Source organism: Chiroxiphia lanceolata, chromosome 1 (genome assembly GCF_009829145.1).
Source record: "Chiroxiphia lanceolata isolate bChiLan1 chromosome 1, bChiLan1.pri, whole genome shotgun sequence".
NCBI lineage: Eukaryota > Metazoa > Chordata > Aves > Passeriformes > Pipridae > Chiroxiphia > Chiroxiphia lanceolata.
Window position 1 is genome coordinate 139,053,714 of NC_045637.1, and position 20,332 is coordinate 139,074,045.

Here is a 20,332-nt window from a genome sequence, read left to right on the forward strand (position 1 = left end):
AAAGAAGTTGAACTTTCTTCAAAACAAAGAAGAATTAAGGCCTACAGAGAACTCCAGAAATCAAATAAAATGCTGTGATGATTAGACCTCTATCAACTACTTTGTGTATGTACATGGTAGCACGGAATTTCTAAAATGTAAGATTTAAACTTCATTCAAAGAAGACAGCTGCCATCTTAATGATATACAATTATTTGGCTTGATCTGGTACCAAAACATGCTGCAAAATACAAAAAGATCTTCCAATGGTGTAATTCAAAGCATTTGTAAAAACAGAAGTTAATCCTTCCACCTCTGTCTAACCTATTGCCATACAAATGGTCCGTAGATGATGGCAGTATGTATATCAGTAGAGCTTACAGTATTTTGCAGCATGTTATTTTTAACCTTTCTCCATACCTCAAATGGAAGCAGTCTCAGCAGACATCTTTGCTCACTATTTAACTGAATTTTCTTTAAATCTCTATTGTCAGTTTAATGGGACAAAACAAGATCAGAAAGAGAAAAGATGTCAAGGTATAAGTGTAAGATGATCCCCTGTGCCAGCTCTGCAAAAGACTTAAGAAAATGTATGTCTGCAGAATGCAATGATATTTAATCAGTGTGTAACAGCAAGAAGAAAATTAATCAAAATACCACATTATTAAAACTAGCTTAGATGGATTTTAAATTGATCAGTCAGTAAAAGCTATTGAGACCCACCTGATCAGCTATGAATTCTGAGAGGTTAAGTGTGACAGCTTGGCAGAACTTAAATATTGTTATTCAAAGTAATGCACAGAAGAATGTGAAAGGCAGAGTTATCAACACCAATATAACTGGCTGATGCAACCACACAAGTGATCCATTTCTTTCATCTTCAGACTTCAACAAAAATTGGCCAAGACCTTGTCTTGCCTAACAAAGTAGCAGATTCCAGTCCACAAAGTATAACGGAGAAGAGTTTTGTGGCTTGGTCCATTAATCCTATTTGAAGGCCTGAGCTTCGACCCAAATCATTTTTCTTCCTTGTTCAAATTTCTCTCAGGATGAACAGCTTACTTTCAGATCCTTGGCCCAAGCTGGGGGGTGCAGGGAGTAGCCTGCTCGCTCTGCAGCCTCCTGTCTCTGGAAGGGATGTTGTAAAACCTGCTCGAGGAGACGGACCTGGAAGCAATGAAAAATGGGCACGTTTTTATACAAAATGTTTTTCTGCAAACAAGAAAAGTTTCTTCCACCATCCTCCTTGTTCCAGAAACTATCACATGAATTGCTTACTATTATTAGTACTACTATTAATATAGTCACTACTATCTATAATTAATGCTATTAATAATTTTGTTAATATTTTAAATTGTAATTGGTGTTAGATAGTACAATGTGGGTCAAAGTGTAGTACAGTTCAAAGTGCAAATGCAAAAACTGTTCCATTAGCTATTATGCCAATTATTATTAAATATGTCAAGAAAAAAAGAAATAATTTTACCTCAGAGAAATCATTCAAATTAGATTTTTGCACTGCTGATTCTGCCATCCAATTCCTAAGTATGTATCTAGGATTAACAGCTGAAACCAAGAGTAAATCATGTTAAATTTAGTTAGACATATTCAACAAAAGGCAAATACAGTCATTAAAACATGTCATTGAAATATTCAAGAAGGTTTAATTTGCAGATCAAGGAAAAAAGCATAAAAAGGAAAAGGAATTAATCAATCTATTTATTTTTATGAGTTGCTAAAAGGATTTTTTTAAACTTGTACAATCAGTAATGCCAAAGTGCCAAACAGAATGGTAAAGAACATGACATTGATATATAAAGAATTTCCCATAAAGAACACAGCAAACTTCTCAAGTGTGATGAGTTTACCATGGCCTAGGTTCCTGCTACATTGCTGGGAAGCATATTTCAATGTTGTCAATACCTTCCTGGAGATCATAAAAATGAATATTTTATTACTTATTTTAAAAAGTAATTATTAAGATATCCATTAAAGTATATGTACTTAGATACTCCTATATCATATAACAGAAGTTTAGCCATAAAGGCCTTTAACGTTGCATTTCAATTGTATTTTTTATAAACTACTTTTTCAACTTTCCTTTTAATCTCTCTTTTAATTTTTCTGGCCAAGTATTTGATTTAGTTCAGTAAATAGATTTTCAATAGAAAAGTGTGTTAACTACTTAAAAAGAATATTTTAAAGGTGAAAAAATTAACATATGACTCATATAAAAAATTATAATTTACATTAAAACCGTGAGTCATATTAGCAGGAGAATATTTGTCTCAGAAATATATTCTTAACCATTGCAAATTGACAAGTTTCACAGTAGAGTTAAAAATATCTGTAATTAACACAAGTGACAAGATAATTATGAAAGAGAAAGACAAGCGACATAAGAAAAGGACAAAGCAAAAGAAATTTTGTGGCCTTATAAGCATGGTCTGGTCTACTTTTTTTTTTACAAGCTTCTTTTGTAAAGAAATACAATTATAGACTTGGATTGTCAAAACTTTTTGATCAACTCCTTAGGAGCTGAATTTAGGCGGTATAAGATAAAGTACTACAAAGAACTGAAAACTAAATAAAGAGAAGAAAAAATAAAAATAAGAGGTCAACTTCAAATGATTCAAGGCAATGTACTTTGAGAAGTGAGGTATCTTATGACACATACTAACAATTAGGGAAAGATAATGAATAACGAGGTGCTAACGGCAAAATATTCAAGGTCAGTCAAAGACAGCAATACACAATTTAGGTGTGACTTCCCAAACCATATAAAAATCTGAAGACCCACAACAGTTTTGTCTTTAACGTGAAATGCTGGGTAAAAATGCAGAGTTGACTGTGTTGAGCCAGACTTCTGCTGCAAGTTGTACTGACAAGGGACAGCTGTTACAAGCAAATGCTTAAACAAACAAACAAAAAGAAAAACCGAACAATTTTAAAGAGACCACAGGGGCATCTAAGTGATGTATTTAAATGCATGGATGTAAAAATGCAGTACCTTTGCCACTCTGTGTTCAGAATAACTTGGAGCATCAAAGCATCTCCCTCTGCCTTCTATGACTAGATAGTCCTTTCACAAGGAGTTTTTTCTCCGGGTGAAGAAAAAAGTGGGTGCCTATCAGAAACCTGAATTCTGTATAACATGTTGAAAGGCTCTGGGCATATTTAAACATAAGACAAATCTTGGTCCACTGAGCCAGTACAGGATGCCTACCAGAACCTTTCCTGTCACTGAAGGTTCATCACCGGACAAGACCAGTGTTCTGAGCAATGCAAACCAAGACATTCCCAGACTGCTGAAGGAAGGAAGTGCAGATCAAGATGATGTTACTTGCACTCAGGAAAAGCTGATACAGCAAAAGAGGAAGAGGAAGGGCATCTCTCACACGGAAATCAAATCCCAGGGGTCCTTTCAGGAAGCACCCTTCTTTACAATGAAGAGTTACAACTTGGGCAGCAGCCACAGCATTCTCACACACTTAGACTTCAAGCCACTGATCTGACTATGACTGTATTCATAATGGAAGGGATTTGTGTCTGACCAATTTCTTCGTAAACACAGACAATTAAATTAAGGATTTATTATTTTAAGGAGGGGAAAGGCAGGATATATAAGGAGGAAGCGAGCCTCACTGTAGCCAAGGAATTTCTTGGTCATTTGGCTTATGTAAAAAGTACATACATATTCACAGGTGTAGCCATACACACATGGCTAAATTCTAATCACAAGAGCGGATGAAACCAGAGACAGCCACAATGAATGTACAGTGTTACAAGACTTGCAGCAGTGTAATGAGAGTTTCTCCCATTCAGAAGAACAGTACATTTTAGTTCTTCCCGAAAGGAAAAATAACTAACACTAAAGAAACCTTTGTAAAGAAGTATTTGTCATTTCCAATGATCCAATTCCTTTGGATTGCTTTACTTACTTGTCATTCTTGTTCTTCTTTTGGTGTCTGAATCACCCTTGTTGCTATACATGGAAAACAAACCAAAAGAAAAACAGAAAGTGCTTTTAGCTAATGAGGATTATGCTGATTTATTTTTAGAAATATCTTATCTGACTTTCATTAAAATCATTAAGTGTTCTGCTTTTGTGTTCAGTGGAAGCAGGTGTGAATCTCTAAGAATGATTAGACTTGGAAAAGACTGTATCCCTTCTTGTAGGTTTTGTATCCTGTATTAATTTTTCCTAAGAATTGTATTTACTGAATAAAATTTCCAAGTACCTGATATGTCTTTTCACTACTATTAGCCATACCTACCATACACGACTAAGAAAAACACATTACATTCTTTATTAAGACAAAAGAATCAGTGTTCCTATCTATGCAACATCAGCATTTTCCAAACACAGTCTGTGTATTCATGACTGTTCAACTTCCATCCGCTGTCATCATAAAGCAATGTTATTACATACTAAATATATATATATATATGTTACCAGTAATTAAACACTATTCATTCCCATGTATTTGCAAAGCCTGTTTGTGATTTTTGGACTGAATCTGTAGGACTGGTATTTTAAAAAAAATTGTTAACCAAAGAAATCTGATAAAAATACAGACCACTCCTCCTATGTAATTTTTATGTAGCTGTATGTCAAAACAGAACTACAATAGTAATTATTATCGAATCCAGCACAATCTAGAACCAAAAAAAGGCATAAAAAACCGTGTTTGGGTGAGCTTATTAGACCCACCAAAGATTATGAAAAAGCACTGCAAATTAAATTTGCCTGATTCTGGCAAATACACACTTGAAAATGCATCAGACTTACCGTTTTAATCTCAAGAGGTACATAGTAACCCATTCTGAAAATAATTTGTGTTTACTCAGATCCTGGAGAGTCCAGAACTCCTAAAGAGAAAGAAACAGTTAAAGGCAGGTAATCAGAATTTTCTTCCTGTTAAGCAAAATCCAAAGTAAGCAAAAGAAAACTGTGGTTTAACCCCAGCTGGCAACTAAGCCCCACATAAACACTCGCTCACTCTTCCCCTCAGTAGGACAGGGTAGAGAATCAGAAGGTTAAAAGTAAGAAAACTCATGGGTTGAGATAATAAAAGTGTAATAATTGAAACAATTTAATAATAATATAATAATAATAATAATAGTAATGAAAAGAAAAATAACAAAAGGAGATAGAAATAAAACTGAAGAAAAACAAGTGATGCAAATGAAAAACAACTGCTCACCAACCGATGCCCAGCCAGTTCCCAAACAGTGGCCTTCCACCAGTTTTCCCCTACTTTATTTGCTGAGCATGACACCATATGGTGTGGGATATCCCTATGGCCAGTTCGGGTCAGCTGTCCTGGCTCTGTGCCCTCCCAGCTTCCTGTGCACCCCCAGCCTCCTCACTGGCAGGGCACCCAATTATTACTTGCCTAGCATTTCACTCCAGTTCAAACATTTGAGCTATATTTCCACTTCTAAAGATTGCACTAAACCCAGGTAAAAATTTTATCTCTTTTAAATATTTTCATCTCTTTTAGGGTTGTACGTGGTCCTGAAGAATATGTTTAGGCTGAGCTAGCAGCAACACAGGATAAGATAGCAGGGTGAGCAGGAAACTATAGCAAAACGTGTTCTTATGCTTGTAGTTAAATTTAAAACCAATCTTGTGCTCAAGAAAGGGCAGAGGCCACTCTGAGCAAAGGGTTGTAGCAGGAGTTTATGACGAGATGGGATCTCACTTATCATTACATACTGTGATAAGCTGATGAGCCCAAGAGCAGAGGTTTAGGCCACCTGGTAAACCCATGTTAGGAATAATTCAGTTGACCTGAGGTTGAAATTTTCTTTATGAGCCCTGTCCAACTTCACTTGTTGGACAAAAGGTATTTTTAAGCAAAACAACAAAAAAAGGGAGGGGAGGGGGAGGAAAGGTCTTCGTAGCAGATCTCCTTAAATGTGGAGAAAATCACATTCCCACCTGTGTATAAGAATTTATGACTACTCATATTGGACCTGTACCAGAGGCTGAAAATCTGACTTCATCACTCTTCATTAATGCACCTTCCATTAGCACTTCTCATTAACATATCCTTCATTACCAGACACAGGCTTAACAAGGGGTAGGAGCATGACACAGATGTATTAGACTTACTCTCCCTTAATAATGCTACAATGACGTATTTCCCAGAAAAATCAGGCTTGAGACACCCTCTAGTATATCAGGGTAATGTCCAACTTGATTTACTCGTTCTATATTAAGTATTCTTAAAACTAGATGCTTGTATTAATACCTCAGGAATATGGAGCTCCCTTAACTGGTCTTCAGTAATTTCACTCAGTTCTCGAAATGTCATTGTAAAATCAGCCTTGGTATCTTCCATAATCTAGTGAAATAAAGATCCTTCTATTAGTGCTTTTCAAGTATGGGCTATCAGTTCAGATGTTTCCCAACAAAATTAGCAAAGTAAACTCACTTTTAAGAGGAAAGCAATCAAATAGTTATCATTCTCATTCTCCCCAAGAAGACCCAGTTTTGCTTTGAATAGTTCTGTGAAACTGAAAATAATAACAAAGTTAGGAAATTGTTACATAATGTAATTTATAGTACTGTGACTAGAAGGTTTGAGTTCTGAAACTGCATACCGGCTGTAATAGCGCTCACCGTACCCCTCCAAAATCTGGGAAGCTCTGCAAAAACAAAAGAAATGTCAAGTTCTATCGAACTAAAATGCTACTGTGGGTAAAATCATACTGCATACTAAACAAAGAAAACTACTTCTGACTGATATCTCAGAAACACTGATATTCTGAATCATCTGGGATCCATCCTTCATATAAGAATCTTTACAACAGGGTATTAAAATACTACCTTGTTACTTCAGAAGGATGGTCTTCATAAGTAAGCATCTTAAAGAATGAGCTAGACAAAACAGAAAACTAGAGGCAAAGGTCCTACCTTAGTGAAAGGAGAATGAATCACACAAGATCTAGTATCTCTTTGTGGTCCTATTTTGCTATTATTTATGACCAGTGAACACCTTCCTCCCCTCCCTCCAACCTTATTCTGACTAATACTTAATCCAGAATCAATTTCCACTTAAAAAAAAAAAAGATTTTAAAAGCTAATCTTTTTCTTTCCTATGCATATGGTGATTAGAGGGTCTCCCATCTCACTACTTCTTTTAAGCATTAAGATATTTTTAAAGATTACTTACAGCTGCTTTTGCCTGGGATCCAATAAAGGTTTTAGGGCTTGTAAGAGCTTGCTCAGATTAAACAGCCCAACATTTGCCTGATTTCCTATTTTATATCTCCTTTCATCATCAGATGTGTTTGGAACAAAATCTGTTTCAAACAAAACACTACTTTTCCATAACAGAGCAATTACAATAAACAATCAATGTTAAAATATTGAGAGTGAACTCATAAAAGACCTAAAGCTACTAAATATTTAAAGTCAGATCACAAGGATACTTATTTACAGTGATTTAACAAAAGATCTATTAGATGCAAATCTAAGGAACACATCCTTCGCAGACAAGTTCTCATGTGTCACAAGTGACATTTTCCTACTTGAAGATATAAAATAAATTCAATGTTTAAACAGAAAAAGACCATTTTTACATTAAAAACAATGTCTTCTACACTTAGAAACAATGTTTTTTCTACATATAGACTACTATTTAGCAAACAGATTAAACAAACAAATGTTCAACTAGATTCAGGATTTATAAGTATTTCTGTAAAAGTCACATGTATAATAAACATGTATTTCATAGGACACCTAAGCAAGATTTTTTCTCAGTTGTACAAGCAAGCTTTATGTATTCACATAAAAATTAGGGCTAATATGTTCCAGTATGCAAATCCATTATTTGGGAGATAACAAATACCTGCTTTGCAAGTTATAAGTATCCAGAATTAAAATATATGCCTATCTACAAAGTCTGAGTGGATGTAGCATGAATTCCTTGCTCAGATCAAATGCAGGTAAGCTGATCAATGCACACAGCACTGCCTGAGTCCTGAGAGGACACTGACAACAAACAGAGCCCTAAGGAGGAGACCTGTGACACATCTGTCAGATCTGGCAAGTGGTTCAAATCTGAATTTTAATTCTAAAGACTTTCATCTGGCTCTAGGTTGCACTGTCTGTGGCTGGGACGGAGTAAGTTTTCTTCTCAGCAGCCTGTAGGGCACAGTGTTTTAGACTTGTGACTGAAACATTGTTGATAACACACCAATGTTTTACATATTGCTGAGCACTGCTGGCACAGCATCAAGGCCTTCTCACTCTGCAGCCCTGGAAAGTTTGGGTAGGGGTGGCCAAGAGACTGAGAGAGGACACAGCTGGGACAGCTGACCCCACCTGACCAAAGGGATATTGCATACCCTATAACATCATTCTCAGCAATTAAAACTGGGGGTAGTTTTTAAAGGCAGCTGTTGCTCAAGGACCAGCTCAGCATCTGTGTGGTGGTGGGAGGTGGTGAGTAATTGCCTTTGCAACTTGCTGGTTGCCTCTGTCCCTTTTTTTTTTGCTCTTTGCTTATTCAACTGTCTTTAACTTGACCCATAAGCTTTTTCTCATCCTTGCTTTTCCAATTCTCTCCCTCATTCTGCAGCAGGGGAGAGTGGACAAGTGGCTTGTGGTCCTTAATTACCAGCTGGGGTCAACCTACCACATAATAGAATATTCAATATATAATAATATAGAATAATAATTCAATACAGTAAAAACAATATGACATTTATTCTCATGAGATTTCCTTAATTTGAGGCTGCAAGCTCATGAAAACACACGGTGAGATAATCACTGCTGGTTCTGAAGCTTACTCAGATACAACCTCTAAACAATAATCTAATAATATGCATTTATGTACATACTGGACCTATATATATCAATCCCAGACCAGGTTCATACTTTCAAAGAAAGGTTGTGTAGGTTTGATTAGTTTTCTTCAAACATATAATTAGCCGCTGTGACTATAAAGCTAGAGCTTGATCCACGCAAAATTACTGTATTCCACTTTTGCTTTTGGCTACTTCCAGCAATATCTAACTTTTAGTTTTCTAAGGTTCTGTTGTAGCATCTATTCAACTGATGAAGTTCAAGTGGAAACATTCTCATGAAAATTGATTTAACAGTAATATTTCATTATTGCAACCTGTATAGTCTATCACGAAACTGGCCACTGATACAATTTTTTTCCCTAAAGCTCTTTAAACAATACATAAGCTTAGGATTTTTCTGCTAATAATGTTAGGGGTTTTCATGCACACGGAAATGACATAATTTAATAAAAATTATTTAATAAAAAGAATTTATTTTAAGTAAAAAAAAAAAAATTAAAACCAGGTGCTACACTCACTTGGGTCATAGGAGTCCATAAATCCAAACGGACCATAATCTATTGTTATGGACAATAAACTGAAGTTATCTGTATTGCACACACCTACAATTAAACAAAAAGGAGAAACAAAAGTTAAAATTCCACCTGACCCCGTAGCCTGCAGGAAAATTTGCTGTGAAACAGATCCACTGAATCTGAGAACTCTGGAGCGGCTACTTTTGAGAAACGAGGCTCTGGAAAATCAGCTCCTTGAAGCAGGAGAAGGAGGAAGCGCTGGGTGCGTTCCCCGCTCCCCGCGCCAGGTGGCGCCGCTCCCCCTTCGGGCCCGTCAGGGCGGAGCCGGATCGGCAGCGCATCTCTGCACTTTATCTTTGGTAATAGAAACCTGGAGCAAAGGTGGGCAGCACTGCACCCTACGCACTATAAGAGGACGGGTTTTTATGCGGATGGATCAAATTCAGAGCAGTTAAACTTGTACATGACATCGACACGTTGTCTTTATACACAGGACTGTTAGAACAGTTCTGGGAATTCATGCTCCCACCAGGAGACAGCAGAAGAACTGAAGACAAAAGTGAAAAATAAACCCCATTTTTAAGCATATGATTATAAAAAGTCCCTCCTGGAAAGCCAATGGAGCTTACCATGTGCAAACCCCACGGACATCCACAATGCAATCAGATTTGCAGTCTCTGATACGACTGTAGAGAAAAATTCCTAAAATCAAATACATCTTTTACTTCAAGTCCTCTGTATCAAAAATAGTAAATGACATAAACATTTTATTCACCTTAGAAATATGTAATATATTCTATTTTAAAAATTTATATCTCTTTCTGTCGGGACTTTTAATTCACATTCTACATTATGTGAGTGCATAATAAACTTATCCAGTAAAGACTACAGTTAAGTAAGTATTTACAGATGTCCTAAAAGAAATTAAAAATTAAAATTAAAAAAAAATACTCTCTATATACTAGTCTGTATACTAGAATATATTGTATATACTACTTTTATACTAGAAAAACTTCATGACCACTGCTCACTCAAAATCTGAGCAGTAAGAGAACAAAAAAATAACAGAAAATGGAAGCTTCACAATAAACATTTCTGTAACAAAAAGTGGTGAAGAATGTTCACATTTGATTTTGAGAAAACAAAAAAATCAAGAAGCAGATTTTTACTGCACAGAATTAACAAACTTCTGCTAATAAAGCCTGGAAGCTTACTTCAAAATTTAAAACCTTTTAAAAGTTGAAACTCTGAAGAGCGTTGTGTAATTTTTGCTCAGATGCTTGTGGAAATTAAAAATAACTTTTAAAAAAGACTTACCAGATATCTATTTGAATCATTCATAGCTATTGATGGAAAATGTTCCTGGATGATAAAGTCCAGCAATCTTCTGTAATAGGAGAGGCAGAATTCTTTAAACAAAACTGGTACTTTTAGAACTCATCATTCAAAATTCTTGTTTTCAAACAGCAAACTGCTAATCAACACCTTGCCACAAATAGTTATTAGAAAACTTAGTCTATTTTTTCCAAATGCTTAGAGATAAAACCTAACTCTAAGGTTCCAGTCATAAACACGGCTGGAGATTGCCACACAGAGTAAAAATTATTTCCACACATTAAACCTCCAGAGCAGAACAGGATCTCGTTTTGCATGCAGCAATATCCATTTTTCAGGAAAATGGAGTTTGCATATGCAAAAAAAAAAAAATGTATATAATTACAAGGAATAATTCTTCACCAGAATTCTCGAAAAGTAAATTTTATGGCTGAATTCTTCAATCAAAAAATACTTTAACCCAAAAAAACCCAACCCAAAACTTAAAAGCAGTTCCCTAATTCAGTCTTTCAGTTTTACAATAAAAATCTGCTGAGATTAAAAAACAAAAGAAAACAAAACAAAGAATTGTAGACGTGTAGAGTGATGTGGGAAATTAAACCAAATTATCAGTTACTACAATGTACAACTGCTGTTATGAATTATTCCTCATTTGTGAGCATCCCAGAACAACTTCTAGTGCTCCTTTTAAATATTTACAGTAGATCTAAAAATTTGTCACGCTGAGAGGCTTAAAACTGTGCAATGATTTCTTACCTAGCATACTTCTCTAATTCTGCACGTTTCTGGAGAGCATACTTTATACAACATACTTATGCTAGTGATTTATTTCATATTTCTGTTAATTTAGCTTCACAGACAACTACGAAAAATGTAGGAACTTATACTTTCAATTTACAAATCTTTCCAAAGCAAACAACTCCTCCCTAGTGCTTAGTTACCAGAATTATTTCAGCTACAAAACCTTTCTCATTTTGTAAGACCAAGGCTTTTTACCCTGATGGGGTATCTTTTGAATGCTTGTATAAAAATAGCAGGTTACCTTTCTGAATTAGGTAATCTTACTTTCTAAATAATGTATGTCTAAATTCCAAGTGTATACATGCATTCTAATATATATTCAATTGTTGAGAAAACTACTATAGTTACTATGAAGATTAAATTCAAACCTTTGTAAATCCAGTTCCCCCGAATGAGCTAAGATTTCTAAGGATCCTATACGAAACCATGACTTGGCAAGACGTAGCACTATTGCACCTTAAATACAGAGACATATGTGTTTAAATGTAAACAGATTATCAGCAAAATAAAACAGTTGCATAGTAAAAGCCATCATGTGTTGTTTCTATAGACACAGAATTTATATATGCACAGTTAAACTGGTATTTTTGTAAGTATGCTTAACACATAACAGACGAATATGTGTAATGCATAATATTACTTCACTACACATACATTTTTAATGATAAAGCTTAATTTGCTATACCAGTAACCATAAGCAAAATTCTGTTAGTGCATTAATACTAGAATTACTCCAGAGACGGTAGGAACAGAGAAAGAACCAACATCAACAGATTTTGCCTATATTGTGCCATCCCACTCTTTTTCAGAGCAGGTGTAGATAATGTAGCAATGGCACAGCCACTGTAGCATTCCCACCACCCTAGTACTGCTATCGAAACAATGGAAAATTTTCCTATACCATTTTTGTAATGGCAAGTGAAAATGAAAATTATATTCCTGCAACACATATGCCACAATCATAGAAGACCTGTTCATAGGGCTTCATCTCTTCAACCAAGATATGTTTCAGGCTGATTTTCCCAGGACAAGCTTTATATCTCAGTAAATGAAATTAAACCTATTTAGTACTTTTTATTACACATTTTTGCATGGAGAATGAAGTTACAGCATTGTAACATATTATTTCAAAATATGTTCATTACCTCTTTCTTTCTTAATGTTTCCATTGTAAAACTGGTCTCTCCACACATCATCATCACTTACAACTAAGCTGTAATGCACAAGAAATGAACATTAAAAAGTTATTTCAGCAAAAATAATTTACAGTGAAGTCATATTTTATATAAATTCATTTTGTTCATAAAAAGAAATATCTTTTTGGTAGCATAGCTCTGTATTTTAAAATTATATAGGCAAAGAGTAAGCCAAGGCTTATCAAGGTTCATTAGCAAGGTGCATTTATTTTGTACTTAATATAATGTCGTCCAATTTTCATTATTCACACTGTTCATGGCAAGAGGGCTGCACTCAAAAAAAAACCTGCATTCACTTGGAACCTCAGTGACTGATTAGTGTGATTATAACATTAAATGAGTCACAATTTCCCTGAGGACAACAGTGAAATCTTGACAGAAAAATTAGACACCAAATTGTTGCATCAGATGGAGGTTGCCCTTTACATGAGACAAAACTGTTGTCTCAGGAACTCTGGGAACAGATCTAGGACGTTTAGCAATCAGGAACTTTTCAAGACACAAAAAAAGACATAATTCTAATGACATATTACAATTATCCCTTCTTCAGTGGTAGTAGCGCTTGGACTTTTAAAAACAATCTCTTCCTTTCATTTGCCTTGAAATTCTGCACATCCTGTACATTTTCATATTTACCCAAATACTGAGATTTGTGAGTGTTTGGAACAACTTGCTCTAAAATATTTCACAACTTACATTAATTTTATGAAACAAAATACGTAATTTCACTGTATTTTCTGTTAAATCAGGAAAAATCAATCCTCACAAACTATGCAAGGGTATCATGTTCCTCTAAGGTTAAAAAGTAGGATGTTTCCATTCCAAAGGAATTGGGATGACGCTAACAATCCGGCAGAGGAAATGCTTGGTCTTCTGAAGGAGGTCTTATCCCTTCAATAGGCCAAGACGACTTCTTGTTCAAGAGTCTAGCAGCAAGATAATTTAGCTAACTTTGTATAATTTTTCTTTATCTTTGCTTGTTGAGCTGGAAAATATTCTTTTATTCAGGAGTGACATGGACCTGCTGGAGTGGGTCCAGAGGAGAGCCACAAAACTGATCAGAGGGCTGGAGCACCTCTCCAGTGAGGACAGGCTGAGAGAGTTTGGGTTGTTCAGCCTGGAGAACAGAAGGCTCTGGGGAGACCTTACAGCACCTTCAAGTACCTAAAGAGGGCCCACAGGAAAGCTGGAAAGGGACTTTTTGCAAGGGCTGTTAGTGATAGGATGAGGGAAATGGCTTTATACTGAAAGGGGTCAGGTTTAGATTACATGTTAGGAAGAAGCTCTTTACTCAAAGGGTGGTGAGACACTGCACAGAAAGGTGGTAGATGCCCCACCCTTGGAAACATTCAAGGTCAGGTTGGATGGGGCTCTGGACAACCCGATCTAGTTGAAGGTGTCCCTGTTCATTGCAGGGAGGGCTGGACTAGATGACAATTAAAGGTCACTTCCAACCCAAACAATGATTCCATGATTCAAAATAGTTGGGTGGCACACTATTTAATATTTAATGCAGCCACTTGTATATGTTGACTATTAGGGAGTTGAAGACAGCACAGAAGACAGAATCAAACTTTTCTGGAGGTACACAGCAAAGATCAAGAAGCAAACCTAATATTCCATTCATAAACATGACTGAAGACAGTCACAGTGTTAAAATAACTCCCAAGAGTTAAATTTTGACAGTACACTAGATTCAAGGTCTACATACTTAAGCATAAAATTTTAGAAAGAATTCAGTTGGACAAAAATGTGGGGTATGCATACATAAATATGTACCAAAAAAATAATGAAAAGAAATTTTCTGAATTCTTACACAGTGCAGTTGCTTGCAACAGCAACTGTGGCTTTGAAACTAAATTATTGTTATTACATTCAGTATTTTTGAAGATATCTAGTAGATATTCAAATTGAATGTTCTGTTAACTGCAAAAAACAGGCAGTGAATTGTTCCAGAAGGTGGGAAAATGTATCTAGAAATGAATCTGCTCCCATTACTGGAGCTGTACTGATACAAGCAGCACTAGGATTTTTTTTTTTAATTACCCATTTGAAACCAATTGGTATGTCTGTAGGATTGAGTACAAAAAACTCTGACATAAGTGAGGTGGAAGAAGAAAATCTTAACCCTTTAAAAGAAAATAAAAAAATTCAAATACAGGGAATGAATCTCAGATACTTACAAAATATTGTGTGTATCAGAGCACGAGGGGACAGGAATCAGAATAATAATGCTAATAATAATGCTACTAAATTTTCCTATTTTTAACAGACCTCTGCCAGAAGGGTTGTTTCTTTTGACTCTGTAACTCTTAGCAGGCTCTCTGCAAAGTTTCTGTAGAATACCAGCACTTCTTTTATTGCTGACAAAAAATCCATAGGGGCATCAACATTTAGTTACCAATACAAGTTAATGGACATGCAACACTTAAGGGCTGGCCAGGTAGCTGAGCAGCCACATAAAGATACATTCCCACTATAAATGCAGTTTTCAAATGGTCCCTTAGTTGGTAAGTACCATTACTGTAGAGAAGGCAGCAGCAGACCAGATATACACTCAACCACAGGAAATGGAGCACCGAAATTGCTCTTACACCAAAGAAGCTTGGAACAGCACTCACAGAAGGATGGATGGATTATATCCCTTCCTACCCAGCTCTCACCTAAGGGCTGGACTTCACACTCCAAAGTGCTCTGTCTGCTTTTTTGCATGAACATCAAACCCTATACAAGTAAAGACCACTCTGAAAATTATGCATATTAGCTCACTTTTTTGACCTAATGCATGACACTGCTCACTGCTAGTCCCAGTATGTGACTGAAATGGTACTGTATGAAGTGTTCTTTGTCTGGCAGTACAGTCATAAGCTGTGGCACCCCATTGGGAACACAGTACTTAACATTAATAGATCAAACCAACCTGCTGGGTGTTCTGGGATAAGCTGTAAGGCTTTTCCTCCCACTTCTGCCAAGATGTGACAAGACCTCTGTAAGTGCATCCCACCAGCCTCAGTACAACAGCTCCCCATTGGGAAGAATATGGATGTCAGCTGGGGTTTTTCCAAATTAGGTCTTGCAAACAGTCTGGAGATCTTGTACAGCAGTTAAGAGAGCCAGGCATTTAACCAATCTGCCAGCAGAGAACTAAAGCACGCTGTGTGCTCAGTAGAATTTGCGCAGAGTTAAAGAGTACTTTCGTACTAGTTTGGCATTGAACAATTTGTTGAGACGACAGCAAAGAGAGGCTATAACCTGCCTGATGCTTTCCTGCTGATATTCAGACAGATTTAAAGTTCTGCGTTAACAGCCAACAGCAAAGGGTCTCAGGATGAAGTCAGTGAATAAACCATCAAAAATGTCTTTTACAAGCACTGCATTTCAACAGAGCAAATGTGATAGAACTAATGCTAGAGAGATTTGCAGACACTTCGCAAATACAGATACCTAGACATGTGGCAGCTGAATACAGGCCTTTTCTGCACAACATTTACTTTCTTTGAAGCCTTAAATGTTGGAGTACAGACTTGAGACTACTTAGAACATAAAATCAACTTGACATTTTAAACATGATAATCTGAAAATAATCAGTTACTTGATTCTGAGAAAATCATCCAAATGAGTGAAGTATTAAGTCTCCTTTGATTCAAAGAGAATTAGTTTTGGAATTTTTTTTATAAAATCTCTTTGCTCAAGGGGTGTTTGCATAAATAAAGAATTGAGAGCAATTGCCTACATTCAGTACTACCTCCAATATTAACATCTGTTCATATGACTGACAATTTTTCCCACCAATCTTAAAATGTGCAACTGACTGACTATAACAGTACAAAAATAGCTACTTTCAACATTTTCCTAGTTGGCTGGATTCTAGGAAAATTTACTCAAATGTTTAACTTTAGTGTAATAAAAGACTCATTTATTAACCATGAAAAATGTATTAATAGAGTCATTGATTATCCACATACACTAAAGGTATTATTACTGCTTACAGGGCAGGAATCCAGCCCAGCTGGTTTTGCAAGTCAGTGGTAAGAGAACCATTTCTTTGTATTTTAAAGAGACGAAACTCTTGATTGAAATATCAAAAACCATGGAGAGGCAAGTTAGTGTCAGATATAATCACTCAGTCTAAGTTCCACTCTTTACTTTCTTTACAAGATGAGCCACATTTCAAACTAAGGTAATTCTGTTAAGACAGTCTTACCAGTGAACAACAGCTGCTTACCGCTAGACACAGACAGTACACAATATTGTTTTCAAATGAAGTAGTATTTTAAAGCATAGCAGAGACAAAAGCTATGTGATTAATTGCTGGAGCTTATTATTATTGGAAAGTTTTATCCAAAAATCTATGGAACTGGAGGGATATATTTTGTTCTGATAGCACTCATATGAAAAGACCTATTGTCTTGGAAACTAACTGTCCTGCATTATTGATGCTCAGTGAAACTCAGTCACAAAATTACCTGTAAATGAAGATACTGTGAAAAAGAAAAGAAAAATACCTAGCAGCTCTGCTTGTAGGAATTCCAAGATAGTGCATGGCCTCACTACATAAAAACTCTCTAACAGAAGAGCGAAGCACAGCTCTTCCATCCCCATTCCTACAAAGAACAGAGAAATAAGGAATAGGTCATAAAATCAAAGCAAATTTCAAAAAGAAAACATTCAGTTTTGGTGTACACAGAACAACTGCAACTTACCTGGAGTATGGGGTCTTTCCTGACCCTTTCAACTGCAGTTCCCACCTCTCACCATGCCTGCAAAAATACCATTAGCATTTTTAACAGCACACCTTGAGCTAAACTGAACACAGAGTTGAATCAGTCATTTAAAAAAAAGTCACACCTGTTTGTATATACTCCAACCAAGTGGGCTCTTCCATCCCCCAGCTGACCTGCCCAGGTACCAAACTGACAAAAATGAAAATCAAGTTATTTTCTTCTACCATTTATAACAGTTATACTTGAAACAATACAAATTACATGTAGGTTCTCTGTGTTCTACACAATATAATGACACATTTTCTCACACAGTCATTATGAGGTTGATCCCTAAAGCTGTTATTTCCACACTCACACTAATTATTAATCAGAAAACCACAGAAAAAGAATAATGGCAGTAATCCCCACTTTTTTTCACCTTCCAGCTATGATGTACAGGTACAGACCTGCCTCGCTTGTATAATGAGCCTTTAAACTCACATGGCTTGTTTCGTTATTTTTAATTGGAAATTACAAACCAAATTCTACCATTCTTCTCCATTAATAATCACACCAATTGCAATAAAGCTTAACTCTTATTAATCATGGTATTGCAGTGAGGCTCTGCCCTTCTTCACTCCTCTGAGCTGTCACGAATCAGAGCTGGCTCAGCTGCAGGGGTGCTAAGCAGAGTCAGCAGCTAATGGAAGTCAAAAAGACAATTTGCTTCAGGAATAAACAGAAGCAGAGGAAGTAAACATGGTACTGAGAAAGAATATTACGGTTTTCTTCCACCTGCAGCCCCTTATGAAAATCAAATCTGCAATCAAAATGTTAATAAGTGTTCATGTACTTACAGGTATTATCAAGGTATAATTCACATGAAAATGCTACATAATTCAACTTGGAAGAAATGAGTGCCACAGTTACCTGGTGACCCCCATATCTATGGGCCAATGGAACAGACCCAAGTATCACTTTCCCACCACTGACGAACTCAAGAAAATCAGATGTTCCTTTGACAGATATATCAAGATCCAAAATATTTTCAAGAACTTCCTGGAGAAAAAAAGAATACAGTTAGTACTTGAAAATGATTGAATTGTCAGTGGTAATGAACATGTTTTTGCTACAGATTTTGTTACTAAAAGACAGTTCACAATATGTTTTATATATGTTTAAGTATGTTTTAAATATGTTTAAAGTATATAGTGATGAGATGCTTTAACAATAAATAGCATATGAATATTAAAATATACTTTAAAATATACTTTAGTACACATATTAACAATCTCTACTAATTAGAGAGGAATAAAAAACAACAACCAACCTTTGAAACAGCTACAAGATGAACTCTAGATTTAAAAGGTGTAGGATAAACAATTGAAAAAATGCAGTTTCTCACATTACGGACATAATTTTCCTGGATCACATCAACTGGAAAAGGATCTGTAAACATGAGAGAAAAAATGTCTTTTAAAAATTAATCATATCTTTCTAATGCCTTTCATCTTAAATCAAATAAAAATAATCCAGAAACAACTAAAACTAAAGTACTTACCACAATTTATATTAAGCCTGCATGAAAAGCAAGCCCAAACAAATTTAGGGGTTTATTCCGTTTGGAATTTTTGAAAAGAAAGACTGAATTCTGCAGTTAAAAGAATCTAGCAGGGCATGCTATTTTTAAGATCTAAACCATATCTAAGCAGTTTCATATTGCACTACATTATATACAACCCTAAAAGATATTTATATGAGACAGAGTTCAGCTATTCCCACAGCTGAATGTAGTTCAGTGCTGCACAATGTAGTGCAACAGACTTAAGTCGCTGTGCACCATTAACTGCTGTATATAGTCCATATGCAGCAATGATCACCATGTAACCTAAGAAACCCTATGAAGTCTTTTCTGAGCAATGTAAACAGTGAATGAAAGGCTCAGAAGATGTAGTTCTCGCTGTAGCATAACATATGTACTCAGAAGATGTGCTTCATTCTTCCTTCGGACTTATTCTGTGCCCCAATCCATGGTAACAGAGGACAAATATTGTTTTAAAATACTTTACTAATACTGTGTGGTTTACCATCTTTATGGATTTTTGCTTGCAACAATCTTACAATTCCGCATTAATTATACAATCCTAATACTTTATAGACACTGTTTTGTAAAAACTTTGAGTCAGCATCTCTGGACCCTTACTGTTAACCATATTTGGCAATACCTCTACTGACAAATCCTGTTACAGCTGACACAAGATTTATCACTGACTATTATTTCTTAATGCTCACAAGGAATTGTGTCACCTGATGAAATCAGTTCTGTAATGTTATCATATAAATTACCATAACGATTACAGGCAATTCTGTGTGCCTGAGAGCTACAACGTTTTGTGTACTGCCAGTTAAGTGTCACGTTATCAATTTTGCATTAACTGGGACTCGGAAAAGAAAACAACCAACCAACCAACCAAAAAAGCTCCTTACGGCCAGTCTGGTTTTAATTTTAGAAGTAGTATTTGTGTATATCAGGTCTTCACTTAGTTTCTGCTTGAGTAGCTGCCACAACCCACCAAGCAAGAGCCTCGGGGCAGGGCAGGGGTACACAGCCGGAGCAGGGCATGCAGTACCTAGGAGGCTGTCGGAGGACAGGGCCCAGGCGCAGAGATCCACCGACCCCCGGCGCCGCGGGCACTGCCCCGGCTCGGGGTGGGAGGCGTTCGGGGCCAAGCAGAGCCCGCGGGAGCCGCACAGCGCGGCCACACAGCCCCACGCCAGACAGGCGGCCAGCCAGGGGGGCCACCACATGTCCCCAAACCTTCCGCGAGTTCCCAAAGACACTGGGCCTGAGGTCTCCCTCCTTCAAAGAGGGGGCGGCGAGAGGCGCAAGCAGGGCGCGCTGCCCGCTGCCCGGGCGTCCCCGTCGGCGCCCCGCTGGAGGGCGGTGGCGGTGTGCTCGCTGCCCTCCGCGCCCGCCCCC

General features: G+C 36.6%; 1 protein-coding gene across 1 annotated transcript; it reads right to left on the reverse strand.

Annotated features, from left to right (window-relative positions):
- Nucleotides 1–800: 800 nt before the first annotated feature.
- Nucleotides 801–20,331, reverse strand: LOC116798579 (protein adenylyltransferase SelO-like). The gene is made up of 19 exons (XM_032711089.1): nt 19,983–20,331; nt 18,683–18,801; nt 18,283–18,411; nt 17,498–17,562; nt 17,353–17,409; nt 17,155–17,253; nt 12,599–12,666; nt 11,822–11,909; nt 10,635–10,704; nt 9,947–10,019; nt 9,321–9,404; nt 7,164–7,293; nt 6,592–6,636; nt 6,423–6,504; nt 6,240–6,332; nt 4,772–4,851; nt 3,921–3,964; nt 1,466–1,545; nt 801–1,146 (listed from the first exon to the last, which is right to left on the reverse strand). Exons 1-19 carry the CDS (start codon nt 20,158–20,160, stop codon nt 1,024–1,026), a joined length of 1,707 nt encoding a protein of 568 aa, XP_032566980.1. The 5' UTR covers nt 20,161–20,331; the 3' UTR covers nt 801–1,023.
- Between the last annotated feature and the right edge of the window lies 1 nt (nt 20,332).

Excerpts from the sequence above, each read along its gene's own strand:
- LOC116798579 (XM_032711089.1), bottom strand. The coding sequence starts at position 20,160 with ATGTGGTGGCCCCCCTGGCTGGCCGCCTGTCTGGCGTGGGGCTGTGTG. Across the intron at positions 7,294-9,320 it reads TATGGACTCCTATGACCCAA|ATTTTGTTCCAAACACATCT; the intron begins GTGAGTGTAGCA and ends TGTTTGAAACAG. Across the intron at positions 1,147-1,465 it reads ATTTGAATGATTTCTCTGAG|GTCCGTCTCCTCGAGCAGGT; the intron begins GTAAAATTATTT and ends CATTGCTTCCAG.